The sequence below is a fragment of the Chiloscyllium plagiosum genome, chromosome 9, assembly GCF_004010195.1.
Source record: "Chiloscyllium plagiosum isolate BGI_BamShark_2017 chromosome 9, ASM401019v2, whole genome shotgun sequence".
Taxonomy (NCBI): domain Eukaryota; kingdom Metazoa; phylum Chordata; class Chondrichthyes; order Orectolobiformes; family Hemiscylliidae; genus Chiloscyllium; species Chiloscyllium plagiosum.
The window spans coordinates 7277312-7301057 of record NC_057718.1 but is presented as its reverse complement, the minus strand read 5'-3'; the positions used below and the strand labels follow the sequence as shown (position 1 = coordinate 7301057).

General features: G+C 44.5%; 1 protein-coding gene across 3 annotated transcripts in view; it reads left to right on the top strand.

Annotated features, from left to right (window-relative positions):
• The window catches only part of aig1 (androgen-induced 1 (H. sapiens)), a 172248-nt gene extending 155105 nt beyond the window's left edge, over positions 1 to 17143 (top strand). For all 3 annotated transcript variants that reach the window (XM_043695322.1, XM_043695320.1, XM_043695321.1), the window contains 2 exons: positions 10998 to 11161; positions 16162 to 17143. In XM_043695322.1, coding sequence (XP_043551257.1) covers positions 10998 to 11161; positions 16162 to 16202 — 205 coding nt within the window. In that variant the 3' untranslated portion in view covers positions 16203 to 17143. The remainder of the gene's footprint in view (positions 1 to 10997; positions 11162 to 16161) is intronic.
• The last annotated feature ends 6603 nt before the right edge of the window (positions 17144 to 23746 follow it).

The following is a 23746-nucleotide window of genomic DNA, read 5'->3' as shown; positions in this document are numbered from 1 at the left end:
GCAGGTTCGAATAAGATATGGTGAGAGAAAGGGCTCAGCCTCATGGAGAGAAACCCTCTGGGAAACTTGGTGAAACTGACACTTAAATGTATGTCCCTCTCACTCCCATGAAAACATTGGCAAAGACACCTGCTTTAATACCACAAAATGTTATCACTGTCTGGTTAGCACCCGAGAGATTTGAGGGTGAAATTCAATCGGGGTGTGAGAGCATGGGGTCAACTCAGGAATCAAAGAAACTGTAAATCTTTCTTGGCAATGATCTCCTGAACATACTGTACAGAATGCCCAGCAGTGAGACAGACCTTTGCATCAAAGTTAATCATTGACTCTTTCAAATGCTTCTGTCCTGTCGGCGATACATTCTGTGCTCATTAATAGTTTGTCTGTGATTGGTGTTAATTGAAGATGTTTGTGTTTGGGCTGGAGTTGGTGAGACATTTTGTTTTAGCCCAGATCTTTGTTCTTTAATCATTGATCAAATGACGAGTTTTGATGCAGAAGTCCTTTGTGAGCAGTACTGCAAATCAGTGAGGCAACCATTCTGTGTGTTCCCTGTGTTCCAGCTCAGAGTCACTGTCTCCTCTCACAGAGTCTGAAGGCTACCAGGGAACCACATTGATGTCACTAGGCCTTACGGTAGCTGGTCAACACGTCTTGGTGAGAACATCAGATGTTGTCCAAAACTATTAGGTAGGAAAGGCAGGGCTTCTTTTGCCTGGTCAATGATTAGCATTTCTTTGAGATTCTGGAACATTTTAAGGTGCCATGATGACTACAATCATTTATTTCTTTTTGCCTCTTCATGGGTTCTGAGTACCATTGTCAAGGACAGTATGCATTACCCATCCCTAGCTGAAGGTGGATGTCATGGGCTGCCTTCTATGACTGTTGCAGTCTGTGTGGGGCAGTGATATTCAATCTGAATTTTGACCTGGTGATGATAAAGAAGTGGCAACATATGTTTTGGTCAGGATGATGTGCGATTGGAAGGGGAAATTGTGGACGGTGGTGTTCCTTTGTGTCTGTTCCCTTCATCCTTCTACATGTAACTCCTCCAGTCCATCTCTCTCTCTCTCTCTCTCTCTTAACCAGGAAGGCCTCCAACATTGCATCTGTGTCCCAGGAGCCCTGTCCACTCCCTGACCTTCTATTTCTCTGGTTTAGAATTTTAACAATAGGATTCAGGAGACTCATTTTCTTTTCATGGGACACAGCCATCGCTGGCTGAGCCAATATTTATTGGTCTTCCCTAATTGTCCTGTGTGGCAGTTGGCTGTCAACCACATTGCTGTGGCTTTGGATTGACATGTGGGTAAAGCCGGGGAAAGTCAGCAGATTTGATCTCCCCAATGAGCATTGATGAACAGGAAGGGTTCCTACAGTAATTGAGAAGGGGCACTATTAGGAGAAAGTGAGGACTGCAGATGCTGGAGACCAGAGTCAAGGGGAAAAGCACAGAAGATCAGGCAGCATCCGAGGAGCAGGAGATCACCATTAGATGAGCTTTTAATTCCAGAATTTTTATTGACCATCTGCTATAGTGGGATTCCGACCCATTCCTGTGAATTATTGGCCTGGGGTGGTTGCATTACTAGCCCAGTTACCACTCCACTATCACCTCTTCAATTCAATGCAACTTTCTATTGAAATGGACAGACTGCTTTTAAGAACAGAAAGCTGACCACAGCCTGCAGTCGAAGCGTGCTTTTGCACAGTAGTTAGGGTCATAGAATCATAATCATATAGATATACAGCACGGAAAAAGACTGTTCAATCCAATGCATCCATACCAACCAGATATCCCAACCTAATCTGTCCCATTTGCCAGCATGTGACCCATATCCCTCCATTCCTATTCATATACCCATCCAGATGCCTTTTAAATGTTGCAATTGTACCAGCCTTCACCACTTCCTCTGGCAGCTCATTCCATACACGTACCACCCTCTGCATTAAACATTTGCCCTGGAGGTCCATTTTAAATTTTTCCCCTCTCACCCTAAACCTATGCCCTCAAATTCTGGACTTCCCCACCCCAGGGAAAAGACCTTGTCTATTTATCCTATCCATGCCCCTCATGATTTTATAAACCTCTATAAGGTCACCACTCAGCCTCTGAAGCTCCAGGGAAAACAGCCTCAGCCTGTTCAGCCTCTCCCTATAGCTCAAATCCTCCAACCCTAGCAACATCCTTGTAAATCTTTTCTGAACCTTTTCAAGTTTCACAACATCCTTCCAATAGGAAGGAGACCAGAATTGCACGCAATATTCCAACAGTGGCCTAACCAATGTCCTGTACATCCACAACATGACCTCCCAACTCCTATACTCAATGCTCTGTCCAATAAAGGAAAGCATACACACACCTTCTTCACTATCCTATCTACCTCTGACTCTACTTTCAAGGAGCTATGAACCTGCACTCTAAGGTCTCTGTTCAGCAACACTTCCCAGTGTATAAGTCCTGCTCTGATTTGTCTTTCCAAAATACAGCACCTTACATTTATCTCATTTTAACTCCATCTGCCACTCCTCGGTCGATTGGCCCATCTGATCAAGATCCCGTTGTACTCTGGGGTAACCTTCTTCGCTGTCCACTACACCTCCAATTTTGGTGTCATCTGCGAACTTACTGACTATATCTCCTATGTTCACATCCAAATCATTTACATAAATGATGAAAGGCAGTGGATGAGATAGGGTAAGGATAGGGTAGTTATAGAATCATAGAGATGCACAGCATAGAAACAGACCCTTCGGTCCAACTCATTCATGTCAACCAGATATCCTAAACAAATCTAGTCCCATTTGCCAGTACTTGGCCCATATCCCTCTAAAACATTCCTATTATTATACCTTTCCAGGTGCCTTTTAAATGCTGTAATTGTACCAGCCTCCATCATGTAAAGAAGAGGGTAACACAATGCAAGTGTTCCCTTCAGCGGAATTAAAGTGGGAAGGTTGTGAATGCACCTCAGTTGGAAGTGTTATAAATGTGGAAAAAAAATAAAGACCAGGCGAAATTAAAATGGTAATTTATCAAGGATGTTTTTAGCTACAAATTTAGAACAATGATTTTTTCTATATTGGGTGGGGTGTGTGTTACAACATTTAAAAGTCATTTGGATAGGTACATGAAGAGGAAAGGGTTTGGAGAGATGTGGGTCAGGAGCAGGCAGGTGGGACTAGTTTAGTTTGGGATTATGTTCGACATGGACTGGTTGGACCGAAAGGATTGTTTCAGTGCTTTATGACTCTATGACTCTGTAACAACATATTAAATAGGGGGTACAATTCCAAAGGGGTTGAAAGAACAGAGGGACCTGGGAATATATGTGCACAGATTACTGAAGGTGTTAGGTCAGAGCAGTCGATAAAGCAGACAGTGTTCTCAGCTTTATTAACTGGGGCATGGAGTATAACAGCAATGAGGTGATACTGCATTTGTACATCAGCTGAAGCTTTGTGTACGCTTGTGGGTGTCAAATTACAGGAAAGAATGTGAACACACTGGAGAGCGTGCAGACACAATTTACAAGAATGGTTCCAGGGATTAGATGTTTCAGTTATGAGGCTAAATTGAAGAAGTTGGGACTGTTGTCTCCGGAGAGAACACAGCTGAAAGAAAATCTGATTGAGGTTGTCAACATCACGAGTGGTGTGGATCGAGCAGATCAGGAGAAGTTGTGAAAGGAACAAGAATGAAAGGGCGTGGATTTCAAGTGATTTGCAAAAATGGCAAGGGAGATGTAGGAAAAAACATTTTCACACAGCGAAAAGTTAAGGTATGCAATGCATTGCCTGGGAATGTGGTAGAGGAATTCCAACACTGGAGGGCATAGATTCAGGGTGAGAGAGGAAAGATATAAAAGAGACCTAAGGGGTAATGTTTTCACACAGAGGGTGGTACATGTATGGAATGAGCTGCCAGAGGAAGTGGTGGAGGCTGGTACAAATACAGCATTTAAAAGGCAGCTGGATGGGCATGTGAATAGGAAGGGTTTGGACGGAAATGGACCAGGTGCTGGCAGGTGGGACTAAATTGGGTTGGGATATCTGGTCGGCATGGACGAGTTGGACCGAAGGGTCTGTTTCCGTGCTGTACATCTCTATGACTCTATGACTTTAAGAGGGCAGTGGATGGTTTTTGTTGGATCGGAATAGTGTGCAAGGATATGGGGAAAAGCCAGGAAACTGACACGAGGTAAAAGAGTTGGTATAGACATGATGAGCAGAATGGCCTCTTTCTCCCACTGTAAAAGTTTGGTGATTCTGAGTCACAATCTCCACGTCCAAGAAACAAGTAACAGGAGATCCACAGTCGGGCTTTAGAAGAGCAGTTAACAACTCAATGTACCTCAATTGTCATTGGCACCTGCAGATTAAAGGTAAACATGCCAAGCAAGCAGCATAAAATACGTGGGAGGAAAACAGATTTCTGTGAACCAGCAGATCAGCTAAATTGTACTTTTATTTGTTTTAACAAAACACTCCGGGGGCAACTGCATGGGAGAGGGCAGACTCAGTCGCGCAAACATATCCAAACATATTCATTAGCTGTGTGACCTCACGTAGCACCCTGCCTCCCACAATATTACGTGGTTTCCAGAAATCTCATTCACAAATGATGCTGAGTCACCGCACATCCTGTCAGTTGTCTTAGTGTTGGGGGGGGGCGGGGGGAGCAGGGGGAAGGGCAGAATGTAACAGTGCACAAAGGCGTTACATGTTTCACTGATGAGTCCAATTTGGGAAGAATTTAATCACCCACTTTTGTTGCTGTATTTTTTTCCTTTGGAGGTCAGAGATCAGATTGCGCATCACTGTGTTGTTAATCGTAACTTTGATTCTGGACCTCCTTCCAGATCTGTCCTTTGACAGGACTTTTCAAACCCTCGGCCTCTACCACAGAGTCAGAGAGGTCTACAGCAAGGAACAAGGCTCTTCAGCCCATCGAGTCTACATTGGTCAAAAACAGACACCTGACTCTTCTAATCCCATTTTCCAGCATAGGCCCTGTATGCCTTGGCATCGCAAGTGCACAGCTAAATACGGAAATTGCTGGAAAAGTCCAGCAGGTCTGGAAGAAATCAGAGAAGCATATATCACAGAAACATTAACTTTGATTTCTCTCCACAGATGCTGCCAGACCTGCTGAGCTTCCCCAGCAATTTCTGTTTTCGTTTCTGATTTACAGCATCCGCAGTTCTTTCCTTCTTGTTCCAGATCTAAGTACTTCTTCGATGTAATGAGGGTTTCTGCCTCTCCCACCCTGACAGCCATCTCTAAACTCAAGGGCAGCAGGCTGATGGAAACACTATAGCAGAGTTAGCCCATCAAGCCAGCTTTATTTCAGTAATAGACATGGAAGAAGCAGTTCCTCGCAGCCTTCAGAACTCAACGTCCAGTTTAACAATTTCAGAGCATGAACGCCATCTTCCACATCTACTACTCCACTCCCCTATTTCACATCCTGTCAAGGGATGAGTTGCCTTCCACACAGCCAACCCATTTTCGACTACTCATGGCCACCACTGCATAGACTGCACATCACCATCTTCTCCAGGCCAGTTAGAGATTGGCAATAAATGCTGGCCCAGCCATTGACACCCACATCCCATGAATGAATAAAACTTACAGAATAAGAGGCCTGAGTCCTCAGTATCTGGCCAGGTTGAAATGGAGGGAGCTGAAAGTCTGATGAATCCAACGGAGGTCATCAACTCTGGTTGGACATGTTTCTGGAGACTTGATCATATGACTTCTAGTCTCCAGCTGCCCTACCTAGTTAACCAAAACCTTATCCTCTCTCATCACTGATATCTTTATAACCACTTGCAAAGAAATACACAATTCTTTTGCTGCCACTGATTTTTTTTTAAAGAACCCCAACAGTACGAAAACAGGCCGTTCAGCCCAACAAGTCCATACTGACCCTCAGAAGAGTAACACACTCCCCTATACTATTACTCTACATTTACCCCTGACTAGATTAGATTAGATTCCTTACAGTGTGGAAACAGCCCCTTCAGCCCAACAAGTCCACACCAACCCTCTGAAGAGTAACCCACCCAGACCCACTTCTCTAACACTATGGGCAATTTAGCATAGCCAATTCACCTAACCTGCACATCTGTGGACCGTGGGAAAAAAACAGAGCACCCAGAGAAAACCCATGCAGACGTGGAGAGAATGTGCAAACTCCACATAGACAGTCGCCTAAGGCTGGAATCAAACCCAGGCCCTTGGCACTGTGAGGCAGCAGTGCTAACCACTGAGCCACCATGTCTCAACATGGGCCTGGAGATTATCGCCCATTCTTGGAAATTCCAGAGCAATCTCAAAGAGTTGGCACCTGTGCAGAGGAAAAGTTATGACCCTCAACAACCTATCGAAAAGCAAAGTTCTTCTTATTAAGCGTTGTTCATAGTGTATTTCCTCACAAAGCATGTTACACTGGCAAATATCAGCTCTGGCTCACATTAGAAATCCCGGTGTTGTATTTATGTTGGACAGGAAGTGTTTCATCCCCTGTGTATGTGCTGATGTGAAGGTCCTAGTGTTCTTTGACCTCCTGGTCTGACTGTAGCACACTGCTCCCAGACTTGGCGTGACACATTGGCCGAGTGGTTAGCACCGTTGCCCCACAAGGCCAGAGACCCTAGTTCAATTCCATCCTCAGCTGACTGTGTAGTAGAGCTTGCACATGTTCCCCGTGTCTGCGTGGGTTTCCTCCCACAATCCAAAGATGTGCAGGTTAGGTGGATTTACCATGAGATATTGTCTACTGTGTCCAGAGACGTGCAGGCTTGGTGGACTAGAAGGATGGATCTGGGAGGGATGCTGTTCAGAGGGGTGATTAGATTAGATTAGATTACTTACAGTGTGGAAACAGGCCCTTCGGCCCAACAAGTCCACACCGACCCGCCAAAGCGTAACCCACCCATTCCCCTACATTTACCCCTTTTCCTAACACTAGGGGCAATTTAGCATGGCCAATTCACCTGACGTGCACATCTTTGGACTGTGGGAGGAAACCGGAGTACCCGGAGGAAACCCACGCAGACACGGGGAGAATGTGCAAACTCCACACAGTCAGTCGCCTGAGTCGGGAATTGAACCCGGGTCTCTGGCGCTGTGAGGCAGCAGTGCTAACCACTGTGCCACCGTGCCACCCACAATGGGTGGTGTGGACTCGAAGGGCAGAATGGCCTGCTTCCACACTATAGGAATTCTATGACTCCCTGTGACCAACATTGTGCCTAATCTCATATCCTCCCACTCCATAGTTCCTCTGACATCGCTCACAAATATCCCTGGAACAGACTCTATTGGTGACTGTGATACAGGAGGTCAGAGATTCCTGAACTAAAACCTAACCCCCTCTCTCTCTCATTGCACACCCCATTCAACCACACAGCTCCAACATCGGCTTCAGTAGTTTCCTAATCTCCCCTGCCCCCACCTCATCCCAAATCTAACCCTCCAACTCGGCACTGCCCTCTTCAACTGTCCTGCCTGTTCATCTTCCTTCCCACCTATTTGCTCCACCCTCACCTATCATCATCACCACCTATCTGCATCTACCTATCGCCTTCTCAGCTACCTTCCCCCTTCCCCCCCCTCCGTTACTCCTCCCACATTCCTGATGAAGGAATCATACCCAAAACATCGATTCTCCTGCTCCTCGGATCTACCTGACCTGCTGTGCTTTTCTAGCGCCACACTTTTCGACTCTGATTCTCCAGCATCCATTATCCTCACTTTCTCCTAAACCCTAACCCTGAACTATTTAAGACAGAGATGAGAAGGTTTTTTCTGCGGAGGGTTGCAAGTCTTTGGAATGCTCTTCCTCAAAAAGTGAGGGAAGCAGAATCTGAATATTTCTAATTCTGAGGTTGTTGGCTCTTGATAAGCAAGAGGGTCAAAGGTTATTGGGGCCTAAGCAGGAATGTGGAATAATCAGATCAGGCATGATCTTATTGTTGAATGGCAGAGCAGGCTCGATGGGCTGAATAGCCTACTCCTGCTCCTAATTCATATGTTTGTACATAGTAGATCAGAAGAACATGGGCTCAAGTCATATTGCAGAAAGATCAGCGTTTTGGAAAGAACATCCAGGCTGCCGCTTCATTGCTGTACAAACAGCCCTGCAATGTCAGAGGTGCTGTCTCTAGAGTGAGATGTTCAGTCTAAGCCCTGTTTGCTTTCTTTAGGACAGCATAGTAGCTCACTGGTCAGTACTACTGCCTCTCAGTGCCATGGACCCAGCCTCAGGCAACTGTCTGTGTGGAGTTTGCACATTCTCCCGGTGTCCGCATGGGTTTCCTCCCACAATCCAAAGATGTGCAGGTTAGGTGGATTGGCCATGCTAAATTGCCCCATAGTGTTCAAAGACATGTGTAGGTTAGGTGCATTAATCGGGGGTAAATAGGGTTGGAGAATGGGTCTGGGTAGGTTACTTTTTGGAGGAGCAGGAAAATCCTGACCTGCTGTGCTTTTCCAGCACCAATCTAATCTAGACTCTGGTTTCCAGCATCTGCGGTCCTCACTTTTGCCTACTCTTTGGAAGGTTGGTGTGGACTTGTTGGGACAAAGCACCTGTTTCCAGGCTGTCGGAATTCTAAGATCCCATTGCAAAATGTTGAAGAAGAGCAGAGGGTTCTCCTAGTCAATATTCATCCCAAAACAACCTCCACACAAAAGAAAATTATCAGGTCATTATCTCTTGATGCATCTGGGAGCTTTCTGTGAGCAAATTGGTTGCGTTCACTGCACTTCACACATACGCTTCTATATTTGGTTGTGAGGTGCTTAGGGACATTCTGGGACTGTAAGCTTTCTCTGATGTTTCTTCCCCCGCACTGGGAGTCACAGCAGTCTCTTCCTGTTGTGTAGCACTAGGTGGTTTGTTTTCACCATCACCTGCTACCCCAGAGTTAATTGCTTTAAGTGCTGTTAATGATAATATACGAATAACAACAAAGTCCTTCTTGTCCTCAAAAAAGGAAAACAAAGGTGGCAAACCAGTTTGTGAGAAGAGATGTTTACCATTAAAGCACCAGCTGTTAGGTTGAAGATAGGATCTGAAGAGAGACATGTACAATCCCCAACTCTGTGATCCTTTTGAGGGTGTGGAGACTCACAGGAAGCTGGTGCATTGTGAGACCAAGGAAGGCATTCAGCAGATAGCCTGGCTCAGGAACAAAGAATTGAAGCAAGCCATTCAGCCCAACAAGTGGGGTAGCACAGTAGCTCTGTGGTTAGCACTGCTGTCTCACAGTGCTAGGGTGGACTTGTTGGGCCAAAATGGTCTGTTTCTACTCTGTAGGGATTCTACGAAATGCATTCCCCATTCAGTGAGACTGTGGCTGATCTTTGTCTTGACTCCTAATGCCTGGTTTTTAGTCTCCAAAATAATTCCATCAATCTCAAATTTGAAAGGACCCAAGATCCATCGGCTTTTGATGCAGAGTTCCAAATATTCTACACCTTTTTCATGGACAACCACTGCTTAATCTCTCTCCTGAATGGCCAAGCTGTGAGTTTAAAGTTAGATCTCCGGGTCCTGACTTCAACCCAACATTTGCCCCCAATGCCTCTGAGCAGCAGGGCAATGTTTCTCTCAATCTACTCTATCCATGCCTTCTCACAGGAGCAGGGAGAGTCACTAACATAGACAGTCTTGCACCTCTAGTCCCACACCCTCTCGACAACTCTTGCCTCTGTTGCGTGGCTAATATTTTGGCTTAGCCTGCTGAAGTGGTCCTCTTAAAGCCGGGAGCCCTTTCCAAATGCAAAATGGTGGATTTTTGTTTAATCATACATGGGATGAGGGTGTCGCTGGCTAGGCAGCATTTATTGCCCATCCCTAATTGCCCAGAGGGCAGTTGAGAGACAATCACAATGCTGTGGGTCTGGAGTCCCATGTAGGCCCGACCAAGTAAGGATGGCAGTTTCCATCTCTTGTTAGTGATGGGTTTTTCTGACAATCGAAAGTCGATCCATGGACATCAATAGATTCTCAATTCCGGACTTTTATTGAATTTAAGTTCCACCTTCTGCCATGGCAGGATTCACGTCCAGGTGCCCAGAACGTTACTTGGGTTTCTGGATTAATAGTCCCGTGATAGTACTACCAATACATCGCCTCCCCCATTCGCACATTTCAGAAGTAACACAGATACTATTACCTCGAATCATCGATCAGTGCAGTTAAAAGGAGGCCATTCAACCCATCCTCCCTATGTCAGCTCTTTCTGTTCAGTTTCTTGCTGTGTTCCCGTAGCCCTGCAGAAACGTTCAGGTACCTTCTCTGGAAGACGCCACGTTTCCTCACTTCTTTTTTGAAATAAGCTTCAATACAGCCAAATGTAGGAGCAAATGCTAGAATCTGTACTGGAAACAACAAATATTGGAGATCATAGTATCCATGGAGAGGGAGCAAACTAACGTTTCGATCCAGATGACTCTTCATCAGTACCTCAGGGTGGAGGTGGCTACTGCAGGTGCTGGAGATTAGAGTCAAGATTGGAGTGGTGCTGGAAAAGGACAGCAGGTCAGGCAGCATCCATGGAGCAGGAAAATCAATGTTTTGGGCAAAAGCCCTTCATCAGGAATCCCTCAGCTCGAGTCATCTAGAGTCAAAATGTTAGCTTGGTCTTTCCCCATGGATACTGTCTGACCCGCTGAGATCTCCAGCATTAGCTGTTTTCGGTTCCAAAAAAGACTATCCTTCAGCATCTACATGTTGCAACTGAACTTGCAATGACCAGTCATTGACTGTATTCTAATCAGAGCCTGGGACAAGGTGAATCTGCAATGGCTCCTCTACCTGGACTGGAGGAGTTTAGCTGTTAGCTTACGGCAGGAGATGATCTCCACAGTAGGGACAGGGCCTAATTTTGTGATATGAAAGTGTTACAGCTGTTTTCTGTTGCTTATCTTGGATGCAAGAAGGTTTGACTGTTTGCATTTCCCTGATCTTCTCCCAGGATTTGCTGGATCCATCACATCACAGGAATGTGGGTCTATCCATTTCTTGACCACCTCTCTAACATCCTCAAGGCTGTTGTCTTTGTTGCGTCGTTGGTTGTGATCAATGTACTGTACGTGGTGGGCGAGATGTTAAACAGTTTCATCTGGGACGAGTCAAGATGTAAGTACTGGCGTTGCTGTTTCAGTTTAACATGTATCCATGATATATAGGAGAAAGTGAGGACTGCAGGTGCAGAAGATCAGAGTCAAAACGTGTGGCGCTGGAAAAGCACAGCCTGTCAGGCAGCATCCGAGGAGCAGGAGAGTCGACATTTCAAACATAAGCTCTTCATTCGTGATCCTCGGATGCTGCCTGACCAGCTGTGCTTTTCCAGCGCCACAATTTTGATTTTGTATGACATACTGTAAAGCCTGGTTCACAAATTGCAACTCTGCAGGACAATCGATGACACATCCGCTACTGGGAATATTCATTATGGGCACAACTCATTATTAATTATTCTTTGCAAGCTACGTATCTGCAACGTAACCCATTTATATTTCACTTCCAGGGAAACCTCTCTCCAACTTTTAGTTAACCAGCTTTTAGGTGATTCTCAGTTCCTTATACAATAATTGAGCTTCAAACATGAAAACTAGGAGCATGAGGAGGCCATTCAGCCCCTCTAGCACGCACTGCCATCGAATACCATCATGGCTGATCTCATTTCTGCCTCAACTCCACTTTCCTGCCCACTCTCTATAACCCTTCAAACCGTTACTAATTAAAAATCTGTCTATCTCCAACATAAATATACTCAAATTCCCAGCTATTCTAGAATGCCAGCATGAGGAAACATCCTCTCTACATTACTTTGTCAATCTCCTTTAGCATTTAATATACCTCAATTAGATCTCCTCTCACTCTTTTGAACTTCATTAGTGTAGCCCTAAACTGCTCAAAGATATCACTAGTCATTGCTGGGTGGTGTGGTGGCTCAGTGGTTAGCACTGCTGCCTCACAGCACCAGGGTCTCAGGTTTGATTCTAGCCTCGGGTGACTGTCTGTGTGGAGTTTGCACATTCTTCCCCCATGTCTGTGTGGGTTTCCTCCCACAAACACAAAGATGTGCAGGTTAGGTGAATTGGCCGTGCTAAATTGCTAGTAGCGTTAGGTGCATTAATCAGGGGGAAATGGGTCTGGATGGGTTACTCTTCGGAGGGTAGGTGTGGACTGGTTGGGCTGAAGGGCCTGTATCCACACTGTGGGGAATCTAATCATTAGAAATATTTTCATGACATAAAATCTCACCTTTTGATGTGTGCTCCTGAAATAATTGTAGTCCATTGTTTAAACACAATTTATCTCTCACCTTCTTAAAAATATTTCCATTTCCTTCTCCATCTCAGCTATATTCCTTGAGTCCTTTCCTTAAAATGAAAGCTTCTGCAAAATGAAAAAAAAATCTGGAAAACAGATTTGGGATTTTGGTTTAGTTTTTATTTATTCACAGGATGTGGGCCTCCTTGGTTAGGCCAGCATTTATTGCCCATCCATTGTAGCCCAGAGAACGGTTAAGAATTAACCATATTGCTCTGGGTCTAGTGTCACATGTGGGCCAGACCAGGTAAGGATGGCAGTTTCCTTCCCTGAAGGATATCTGTGAAACAGATAGGTTTTTGACAATTGACTTATGGTCATCATTACTCTCTCATTTCCAGACTTTTATTGAATTCCAATTCCACAATTTGCCATTGCAAGTTTCAAACCCAGGTCTCAGGAACATTACCTGGGTCTCTGAATTAATATCCCAGTGATAGTGCCATTATGCTGTTGCCTCCCTTTGTCTCTTTTCATTATATTTCCTCTCTCTTCTCCCTATTCATGGAACCATCCAGATGCCTCTTAAATGTCACCAATGTGCCTGCTTCCACCACCTCTTCAAACAGTACGTTCCAGGCTCCTACCACTCTATGCGTAGGAGCCTGTTTCCACACTGTAGGGAATCTAATTAAAACTGCACACAATGCTTCAAACATGGCCTAACAAGGGTTCTGTATAGCTGCAACATGGTTTGTCAACTCTTGTACTCCATACTCCATCCGATGAAGGCAAGCGTGCCATATGCCTTCTTCATCACCTTGGTTACCTGTATTGCCACGGTGTGAATTCCATTTTTGTCACGGAGTACAAGAGTTGACAAACCATGTTGCAGCTATACAGAACCCTTGTCAGACCATCCTCCTATGATATCACTGTTAATTTTCCGAATTCGATATTGACTATTCTTCCAGGTGAACACCCAGACTGAACAAGTGAAAGTTCTTGTTCTATCATGGCTTCGAACTACCTCACATGGGGTAAGGAGCTTGAGGCAGACATGTTGCAGATATCGGAGCATGCAGAAATTAACTGTGATCGTGCCGAGTAAGTGGCATACTTCGCACAGGACCACTATTAGATGATACTGTTAGGACTCAGAAATGTCCTAACTATCAAATTACCAGCAGCTTCAAGTCAGGGGTCAAGTGTAGGAGAGAAAGGCTGGGCTCAAACCCACTTCTGTCAACAAAAGAACATCGGGTATAGGAGCAGGAGTAGTCCATTCAGCCCCTCAAGCCTGCTCCGCCATTTAAGGCAAACATAGCTGATCTCAACTCAAACTCCACTTTCCATAACCCTTCAACCTGTTGCTAATTAAAAGTCTGCCTACCTTCTCCTTAAATTTAATCATTTCCCAGTGTCCACCACACTCTGTGGTAGTGAGTTCCACAGATTCATGACCCTCTGAGAAAAATAATTGCACCTCATCTGTTTTAAATCTGCTACCCATTATCTGCAAAGTATGATCTTTCTTCTCAATTGTCCCAAATGAAACACCATCTCTATGTCTTTCTCTCCACATCTCTTTGTCAATTCCCTTCAGCATCTTATACACCTTAATTAGATCTCCTCTCATCCTTCTAAACCCCAGAGAGTACTGGCTCAAACTGTTCAATCTCTCTTCATAAAAAGAGAGGGGTGGCATGGTGGCTCAGTGGTTAGACTGCTGTCACACAGCACCAGGGACCCAGGTTTGATTCCAACCTCGGGAAACTGTCTGTGTGGAGTTTGCACATGCTCCCCGTGTCTATGTGGTTTCCACTGGGTGCTCCGGTTTCCTCCCACAATCCAATGATGTGCAGGTTAGGTGAACTGGCCACACTAAATTACCCATAGTCTTCAGGGATGTGTAAGTTAGGTGCATTATTCAGGGGTAAATGTAGAGTAGGGGAATGGGTCTGGGTGGGTTACTCTTCAGAGGGTCGGTGTGGACTTGTCGGGCTAAATGGCCTGTTTCCACACTTTAGGGATTCTATGATATAAGACAAACCCCTTATCTCTGGAATCAATGTAATGAACCTCCTCTGAACTGCCTCCAATTCAATTATATCACTCCTCAAATAAGGGGACCAAAATTGTACACAATACACAAGGTGCGGTCCCACTGAAGCCTTGTGCAGTTGCAGAAACACTTCCCTAGTTTTATACTCTATCCCTCTGGCAAAAGAAAATTCTATTTGCCTTCCTTATTACCTGCTGTACCTGAACATTAGTTTTCTGTGACTCATGAATGAATGATGACATACAGATCCCTGTGCACTGAAGCACTCTGGAGTTCACAACGGGGACAACTAACACAAAGGAAGACAGTATTGTGCAACAATAAGAGTCAAAAGGTATGCCTCTGTAAATGCACAGCAGGTCAGGCAGCGTCTGAGGGGCAAGAAAGTCCACGTTTCAGGCATAAACCCTTTTGAAATGATGACGCTCCTGCTCCTCAGATCCTGCCTGACCTGCTGTGCTTTTCCAGCACCACACCTTTTGACTCTGATCTCCGGCATCTGCAGCCCTCATTTTCTCCTTGTGTAGTAGTAATATGAGTGGACGAGAAATTCAGAGCCTCAAGCTAATGCCTTGAGGACATGGGTTCGAATCCTATCATGGCAACTTGTGGAATTTAAATTCAATCTAACCTGGGATTGAAATGTAATATCAGCGAGGCAATGAAACACCCAGTGAGTCATAAGAACCTTCCTGGCTCACTAATGTCCTTTAGGGAAGGAAATCTGCTGTCCTTACCCGGTCTGGACTGCACATGAGTCCAGATCCATAGCTACTCGGTTAACTCTTAATTACCCCATGAAATGGCTGAGAGGGCCAAGCAATGGGCTTTCTGGGGCGGCACGGTGGCTCAGTGGTTAGCCCTGCTGTCTCACAGCACCAGGGTCCCAGGTTCAATTCCAGCCTTGGGCGACTGTCTGTGTGGAGTTTGCACATTCTCCCCATGTCTGCGTGGGTTTCCTCCGGGTGCTCCGGCTTAGAACATCGGACAGAACAGGCCCTTCATCCCACGATGTTGTGCCGACCATTGATCCTCATGTGAGTTAAACCTAATGTACGAACTCTCAAATTTCTGTGACCCTATGCATGTCCAGCAGTCTCTTAAATATCTTGCTTCCACAACTGCTGCTGGCAATGCATTCCATGCTCTCACAACTCTCTGCGTAAAGAACCCCGTCTGACCTCCTCTCTATACTTGCCGCCAAACAGCTTAAAACTATGACCCCTCGTGTTAACAATTTCTGCCCTGGGAAAAAGTTTCTGGCTATCAACTCTACCTATGCCTCTCATTATCTTGTACACCTCAATTAGGTCCCCTCTCTTCCTTCTTTTTTCCAATGAAAAAAGTCCGAGCTCAGTCAACCTCTCTTCATAAAAGAAGCCCTCCATTCCAGGCAGCATCCTGGTAAACCTCCTCTGAACCCTCTCCAAAGCATCCACATCTTTCCTATAATAGGGCGACCAGAACTGGACACAGTTCTGTGGCTTCCTCCCACAGTCCAAAGATGTGAAGGCCAGATGAATTGGCCATGCTTAATTGCCCATAGTGTTAGGTGCATTAATCAGAGGGAAATGGGTCTGGGTGGGTTACTCTTCTGAGGGTCAGTGTGGACTGGTTGGGCCGAAGGGCCTGTTTCCACACTGTAGGGAATCTAATCTAATGACAGGACAGGACAGGTATTCTGCTGAGGGTGCCCTGATGGTATTGACAGTTTACAAGCAAACAAATTGTAAGAGGCAAAAATAGAAAAAATACTTCACTGAAATATATATCTGATCTGCTTTTATATTTCTAGGTATAGAAGAAAAGGTTGACAGCAAGAACAAAATGGATTGACACAAGGTAGAAGAGATTACAACGTGAAATTGCGGAATGGAGACAGTTGTTTCAATTCATCAAAAAAAAACAGATATTACAATGTCCAAACAATGTCATGGAATCACAGTCATTAACCTCACAAACCTCAGCCAGCCAGTTTGGCTGGAGCTAAATCACCTGACTAATGAGATCGTAGCATCAAAAAGGTCATTGGTTAATTCGTAATAAGTAACAATTCACAGTTGTCAAATTACAGAGGTTGAGTTTAAAAAGGTGCGAACTATAAGAGACAAGAGTGTAGACTTTCCAATTAGTGTGGTGTTTATTTTCAACACCAGTGCTAACACAGTTATTTTGAATGGATCCACATTGGCGTTATGTCAAGGACAGCAACAAAGCCTGGTTAAGAGCGATCTGTGTTTTTCAGACTTCTCCACATTCCCGTGTTTCCACCTCCCTTTCATGATGAGAGTCTTCATTATGTCAGTTAATGCTCTGTTCTAATATATGCAAGGTACTGAAGCCCTCTGTTCTCCTCATGCCTGAATTCTTACACATTCAACATTCGAACTGCACCCTTTTCTTTCTCTTAACTTTAAAAATATCGTCCTCATTTTCAAATCCCTCCATGGTCTCGTCGCTCTCTACCTTTGTAGTCTCCACCAGCCTCTCAATCTTCTGAGATATCTATGCTCCTCCAATTCAGGCCTGGTGAGTATCTTGCTTCCCATAGATCAGTGTTCTGTTGTCTAGCCCCTAAAACTCTGTCATTAAGTATCTGACTCTTCCTATACCATCAAGGCACTCTCTAAAACCAACCAATTTGATCATGTTTTTGTCCATCTGTCCTAACGAGTCAAATGTTCTTTGATCATGCTTAGGCAAGCAATAGCCTAGTGGTATTATCGCTGGACTGTTAGCCCAGTGACCCAGGTAGTGTTCTGGGGGTCTGAGTTTGATTCCTGCCACAGCAGATGGAAGAATTGGATTTTAATAAATATCTGGAATTAAAAGTCTAATGATGACCATGAATCCATTGGTCACTAATTCTCTTTAGGGAAGGAAACTGCCATCCTTACCTGGTCTGGCCTACATGTGACTCTAGATCCACAGCAATGGGGTTGACTCTTAACTGCCCTCTGGGCAATTAGGGATGGGCAATAAATGCTGCCTGCCCAGTGATGCCCTCACCCTGTGAATGATTAAGAAATGCCCCTGTGAAACATCTTGGGAGATTTATCCTCTGCTAAAAGTGCTGTACCAATATGCCTTGTTGTCCAATTTAAAGACTTCAATTAACGGTGGAGTAGCAAGGCTATGCACAAGCCTTCCTACCCAGGATTTAACTGGGGTGGTGGTGAGGAAAGTGGCAAGTTCCCTTCCCACCTGATCAAATACTCCATCACCAAGCACGCCATGGAAAGGTGCAGTCAGTTTCCAACACTTAACGACAAGTGGCTTTTCATCAGAAAACCGGAATACGTTTCAAACCAGGGGAAGATGGAATAAAGGAAGGTCAGTGATCAAGTGGAAGACAAGAGGGAGTAAATGATAGATGTCTCTGTAGTGCTGGGCAAACAGAATAGTACTGGGATAAGTGGGGGACAAAAGATGTGTCTGGAGGAGGAGTGAACGGCAGAACAATGGACAGCTCCAATTTAAAAGCAAGAGGAAAACAAGATTAAGACCAAAGAGCAGGGAACAAAGGAACTGGAGAGGACCATTCAGCCCCTTGAGCCTGTTCCGCCATTCAATGAGATGATGGATTATCTGTGCCTAACTCCATATACCAGCCTTTGGCCAATCCTTTTCATACTTTTGTTTAACATAATTGATCAATCTCAGATTTAAAATTAACAACTGATCCAGCATCCACTGTCATTTGTGGAAGAGAGTTCCAAACCTCTCCCACCCTTTGTGTGTGGAAGTGCTTCCTACCATCTCCCCTGAACTGTCTGGTTCTCATTAAACTATGCCCCCCAGTGCTAGAAAGGAATCAAAATGGGAAAGGTATAAAATGTCAAAGTGAAACATTCCATCCTGAGCATCATTGGAACAGCAGAGCAGGAAAGGATCTTAAGTTAGTGAGGTCACCATAAAATATACTTAATGTTACCTGACAAGAACCCAGCTGCCTCAATATAGCTCACAGGCGAAAGTTCAATAAGGAAAGACTCATTCAGCCCAGACTGGCAACTCAATTCATGTCTCTATGAATAACCGCACTGCAACAGTTCAAACAGGGCACTGTTTTTAACACCGTGAAACATGGGAACTGTAGTAGGCCATTCAGTCCACAAAGTCTGCTTTTCATTCAATGAAATTATGGCTGATCTGATAGTCCTTTTGAGGTATGGTAATATTAATAATGGGACGGGACAGGCTGGATATGGGAAGAATGTTCCTGATGTTGGGGAAGTCCAGAACAGGGGGTCACGGTGTAAGAATAAAGGGTAAGCCATTCAGGACTGACATGAGGAAGAATTTCTTCACTCAAAGAATTGTGAACCTGTGGAATTCTTTCCCAGAGGAAGCTGTTGGGGCCAGTTTATTAGAAATATTCAAGAGGCAGCCATCTGATTCACGAATGTCCTTTAAGGAAGGAAACTGCCATCCTTACCTGGTCTGGCTTCATGTGACTCCAGACCAACAGCAATGTGGTTGACTCTTAACCATCCTCTGGACAATTAGGGATGGGCAATAAATGCTGACTTAACCAAGGAGGCCCGCATCCCAGGAATGAATAAAAAATAAGCTGGACATGGTTTTTGTGGCTAAAGGGATCAAGGGGTATGGAGAGAAAGTGGGAATGGGATACTGGGATTGTATGATCAGCTATGATCATATTGAATGGTGGTGCAGCCTTGAGGGGCCAAATGGCCTACTTCTGCATCTATTTTATTCATTTCTACTATAGAGTTTCTCCATTGGGTTCGGTTGGTAATTGTGGCACAAACTGTGCCCAAAGCTATGTCCATTTCAATGTGTGGATGTTACCCTTAAGTTTCTGAGGCCTAGATCTCAGATGGATTTGCACATCATTGAGAAAAACAAAACCTGCCGTGAGTCAGTCTGTGCTTTAAAGTGTAATCATTTGGAAACAATATTTTTAAAATATCCTCGATATATTTAAAAGTGGAAACTTGGTACAAGTTGATCAATGGAGTAGGGAAATGGGTTTATTAGAAAGCATTTTAATGACACTGCCAACCACTTGTGAATGGGAATTGGAAAGTCATCATTTTCATTAGAATGAGACAATGTTGCCAGGATTGGAGGGTTTGAGCTATTGGGAGAGGCTGAACAGGCTGGGATTGTTTTCCCTGGAGCGTTGGAGGCTGAGGGATGACCTTGTAGAGGTTTATAAAATCATGAGGGGCATGGATAGGATAAATAGACAAGGCTTTTTCCCAGGGTGGGGGAGCCCAGAACTAGAGGGCTTAGGTTTAGAGTGAGAGGGGAAAGATATAAAAGGAACTTAAGGCACAACTTGCGTGTATGGAACAAGCTGCCCAAGGACGTGGTGGAGGCTGGTACAATTGCAACATTTAAAAAGCATTTGTAAGGGTATATGAATAGGAAAGGTTTAGAGGGATATGAGCCAAGTGCTAGCAAATGGGACTAGATTAGGTTAGGATAGCTGGTCGACATGGACAAGTTGGATTGAGGGGTCTGTTTCCATACTGTGCAGCTCTGCGACTCTATGACTCTATGAGATCCCCCTCATTTTTCGAAATTTCAGTGATGTGGAGGAGCCAGTGTTGGACTGGGGTGAACAAAGTTAAAAATCACACAACACCAGGTTATAGTCCAACAGGTTTATTTGGAAGCACTAGTTTTTGAAGTGCTGCTCCTTCATCAGGTAGTTGTGGAGGAGGACCATAAGATACAGAGTTTATAGCAAAAGATCACAGTGTCATGCAACTAAGATGACATATTGAACAAACCTAGGTTGTTGACTGTATGTGTAGCAGTTTTGGTTCATTGATATGTAAATCTCAGAACTTCTTTTAAGTCACACACACACAGTGGTCAGGGACATTCAACCTCAGACCTTCGGGTAACCGTCCTCCAAGGCAGGCTTCTGGATACACAACAACGCAAAGTAGCCGAGCAGAGGCTGATAGCCAAATTCAGTACCTATGGGGGTGGCCTCAACTGGGACCTTGGGTTCATGTCACACGACAGGTGACCTCACTATACTATACACTCTCGCACACATATACACGCACTCTTACTTACACACACACACATACATGCGCTCTCTCTCATACACATATACGTACAACCACCACATTCACACCTACACACATACCCTCTCACAGGCTTATACCTCATCTCACACACACACACAAACAGCACAATTGCAAACACACACTCTCCCACATGCACTCATACTCAAACGCACACACACATGCACACATTCACTCTCTCTCTCTCTTGAAACTTTATTGCTGGAACAGCACAGCAGGTCAGGCAGCATCCAGGGAACAGGAGATTCGACGTTTCGGGCACAGGCCCTTCTTCAGGAAGAAGGGCCTGTGCCCGAAACGTCGAATCTCCTGTTCCCTGGATGCTGCCTGACCTGCTGTGCTGTTCCAGCAATAAAGTTTCAACTTTGATCTCCAGCATCTGCAGACCTCACTTTCTCCTCTCTCTCTCTCTCTATCTCATGCATACACATACACATATAAGTCCACGGGGTGAATTTGTATTTGCAGAATTATATTTGCAGGTACATTCTATTTTGCTCAAAAGCGCACAATCTGCAGGCAGTCAATCCATGAATATTTTATAAATTCCTACTTTGGAAATAGAACCAGTCTGATTCAAGATTGGGATACAGACAGACACTAACCTTACACCAATAGTACATTGTCTGAGCTGAGACATCACCTTTTTTTAAATAAAATGTTATCTTGAGAATGTTACTTAAAAGTAGTTCTGAGATTTACATACTAATGAATCGAAACCTGCAATTCATTCTAAAAGGTGAAAGACGTAATAGCAATCTAGGTTTGTTCAATATATCATTTCAGTTGCATGACTCTGTGATCTTTTGCTATAAACTCTGTGTCTTATGATCTTGCTCCACAACTATCTGATGAAGGAGCAGCGCTCCTAAAGCCAGTGCTTCCAATTAAACCTGTTGGACTATAATCTGGTGTTGTGTCATTTTTAAGTAAACTCCAGTGAATCCAATCCTACTCCCTCCTCATACATCACCTGCGAGCCCAGGATCAGTTTGATAAACCTTCACCTCACTTCCTCTGAAATAAGAACATCCTTCCTCAGATACGGGAACCAAAACTGCACACAATATTCCAGGTGTGGCCTCACCATGGCCCTGTAAAACTGCAGCAAGATATCCCTGTTCCTATACTCAAATCCTCTCACGACGCAGGTCCACATACTGCTTGCCTTCTTACTACCTGCTGCACCTGTGTACTTTAGGAGGTTGCCCCAGAAACAATGAAAGTATTGGTGGTCATCCTCCAAGGTTCTTTAGACTTTGGAACAGTTCCTACAAATTGAAAGAATACCTAATGTAACCGCATTATTTAGAAAGGGATGGAGAGAGTAAACGGGGAATTATAGACCAGAGAGTCTGATGCTAGTAGTGGGGAAGGTGCTTGAATCCATTATCCTGAATTTTACAGCACAGCACTTAGAAAACAGCAATAGAATCAGGCACTGTCACCATGGATTCGCCAAAGAGAAATCATGCTTGACAAATCTACACATTCTTCAAGAATGTAACCAGTAGTGTTTACCATGGGGTGTGGGTCGTGGATGTGGTTTAGTTGGATTTTCAGAGGATTTTTGACAAAGACCCACATAAGAGATTAATGTGTAAAATTAAAGCATGTGGGATTGGGATAAGTGTATTGAGAGGGATAGGAAAATTGGTTTGCAGACAGAGAACAAAGATTAGATTCAATTCGATTCCCTACAACATGGAAACAGGCCGTTCGGCCCAACAAGTCCACACCGACCCTCCGAAGAGTAGCCCACTCTTCTACCCTATATTTATCGCTGACTAATGTACCTAACGCTATAGGCAATTTAATATGGCCAATTCACCTGATGTGCACATCTTTGGATTGTGGGAGGAAACCGGAACAAACCCACGCAGACACAGGGAGAATGTGCAAACTCCACGCAGACAGCTGCCCGATGGTGGGAATCGAACCCAGGTCTCTGGCACTGTGAGGCAGCAGTGCTAACCACAGAGCCACCAGGCCACCCCCCAGAGTGGGAATGAATGGGTCTTTTTGTGAAAGGCAGTGACTAGTGGGGTACCGCAAGGATCAGTACAAGTATCCCAGCTATTTACAATATTTGTTAATGATTTAGATGAGGGAACTAAATGTAATAGCTCAAAGGTTGAAGACAACATGAAACTGGATGGGAGGGTGAGCTGTGAGGAGGATGCAGAGAGGTTGCACTGTGATTCAGATAGGTTGAGTGAATGGGCCAATATATGGTGAAGCAATATAATGTGGATTATCCACTTTGGTACCAAAAATAAGAAGGCAGATTATGACCAGATAGGCTGTAAATTGTAAGAGAGGTGTGTTCAATGAGACCTGGATGTCCTCATGCTCTTGTTGCTGTAGGTAAGCATCATGCATTGTAATGTGTACTGTCTTCAAAAGATACTTAAATAAACCAAGGAATTGTGGATACTGGTGACCTGAAACAAATAAAAACAGAAATTGTGTGAATTATAGCACTCAAAACGTTAACTCTGTTTCTCTCTCCACAGACACTGCCAGTGCTGCTGAGTTTCTCCAGAAATTTCTGTTTTTGTTTGTTTCAAAAAGTAATTCAATCACCTAGATCGAGTGAATCTTAGAAGAGTATAAAGACAGTAGGAGTATACTTAAGGGGGAAATCAGGAGGGCAAAAAGGGGACATGAGATAGCTTTGGCAAATAGAATTAAGGAGAATCCAAAGAGTTTTTACAAATACATTAAGGACAAAAGGGTAACTAGGGCCCCTCAAAGATCAGCAAGGCGGCCTTTGCATGGAGCTACAGAAAATGGGGGGGGGGGTTACTTAATGAGTATTTTGCATCAGTATTTACTGTGGAAAAGGATATGGAAAATATAGACTTAGGGAAATAGATGGTGACACCTTGCAAAATGTCCAAATTACAGAGGAGGAAGTGTTAGATGTCTTGAAACGCATAAAGGTGGATAAATCCTCAGGATCTGATCAGGTGTACCCTAGAACTTTGTGGGAAGCTAGGGAAGTGATTGCTGGGCCTCTTGCTGAGATGTTTGTATCATCGATAGTCACAGGTGAGGTGCCGGAAGACTGGAGGTTGGATAATGTGGTGTCACTGTTTAAGAAGGGCAGTAAAGACAAGCCAAGGAACTATAGACCAGTGAGCCTGACCTCGGTGATGGGCAAGTTGTTGGAGGGAATCCTGAGGGACAGGATGTTCATGTATTTGGAAAGGCAAGGACTGATTAGGGATAGTCAACATGGTTTTGTGCATGGGAAATCATGTCTCACAAACTTGATTGAGTTTTTTGAGGAAGTAACAAAGAGGA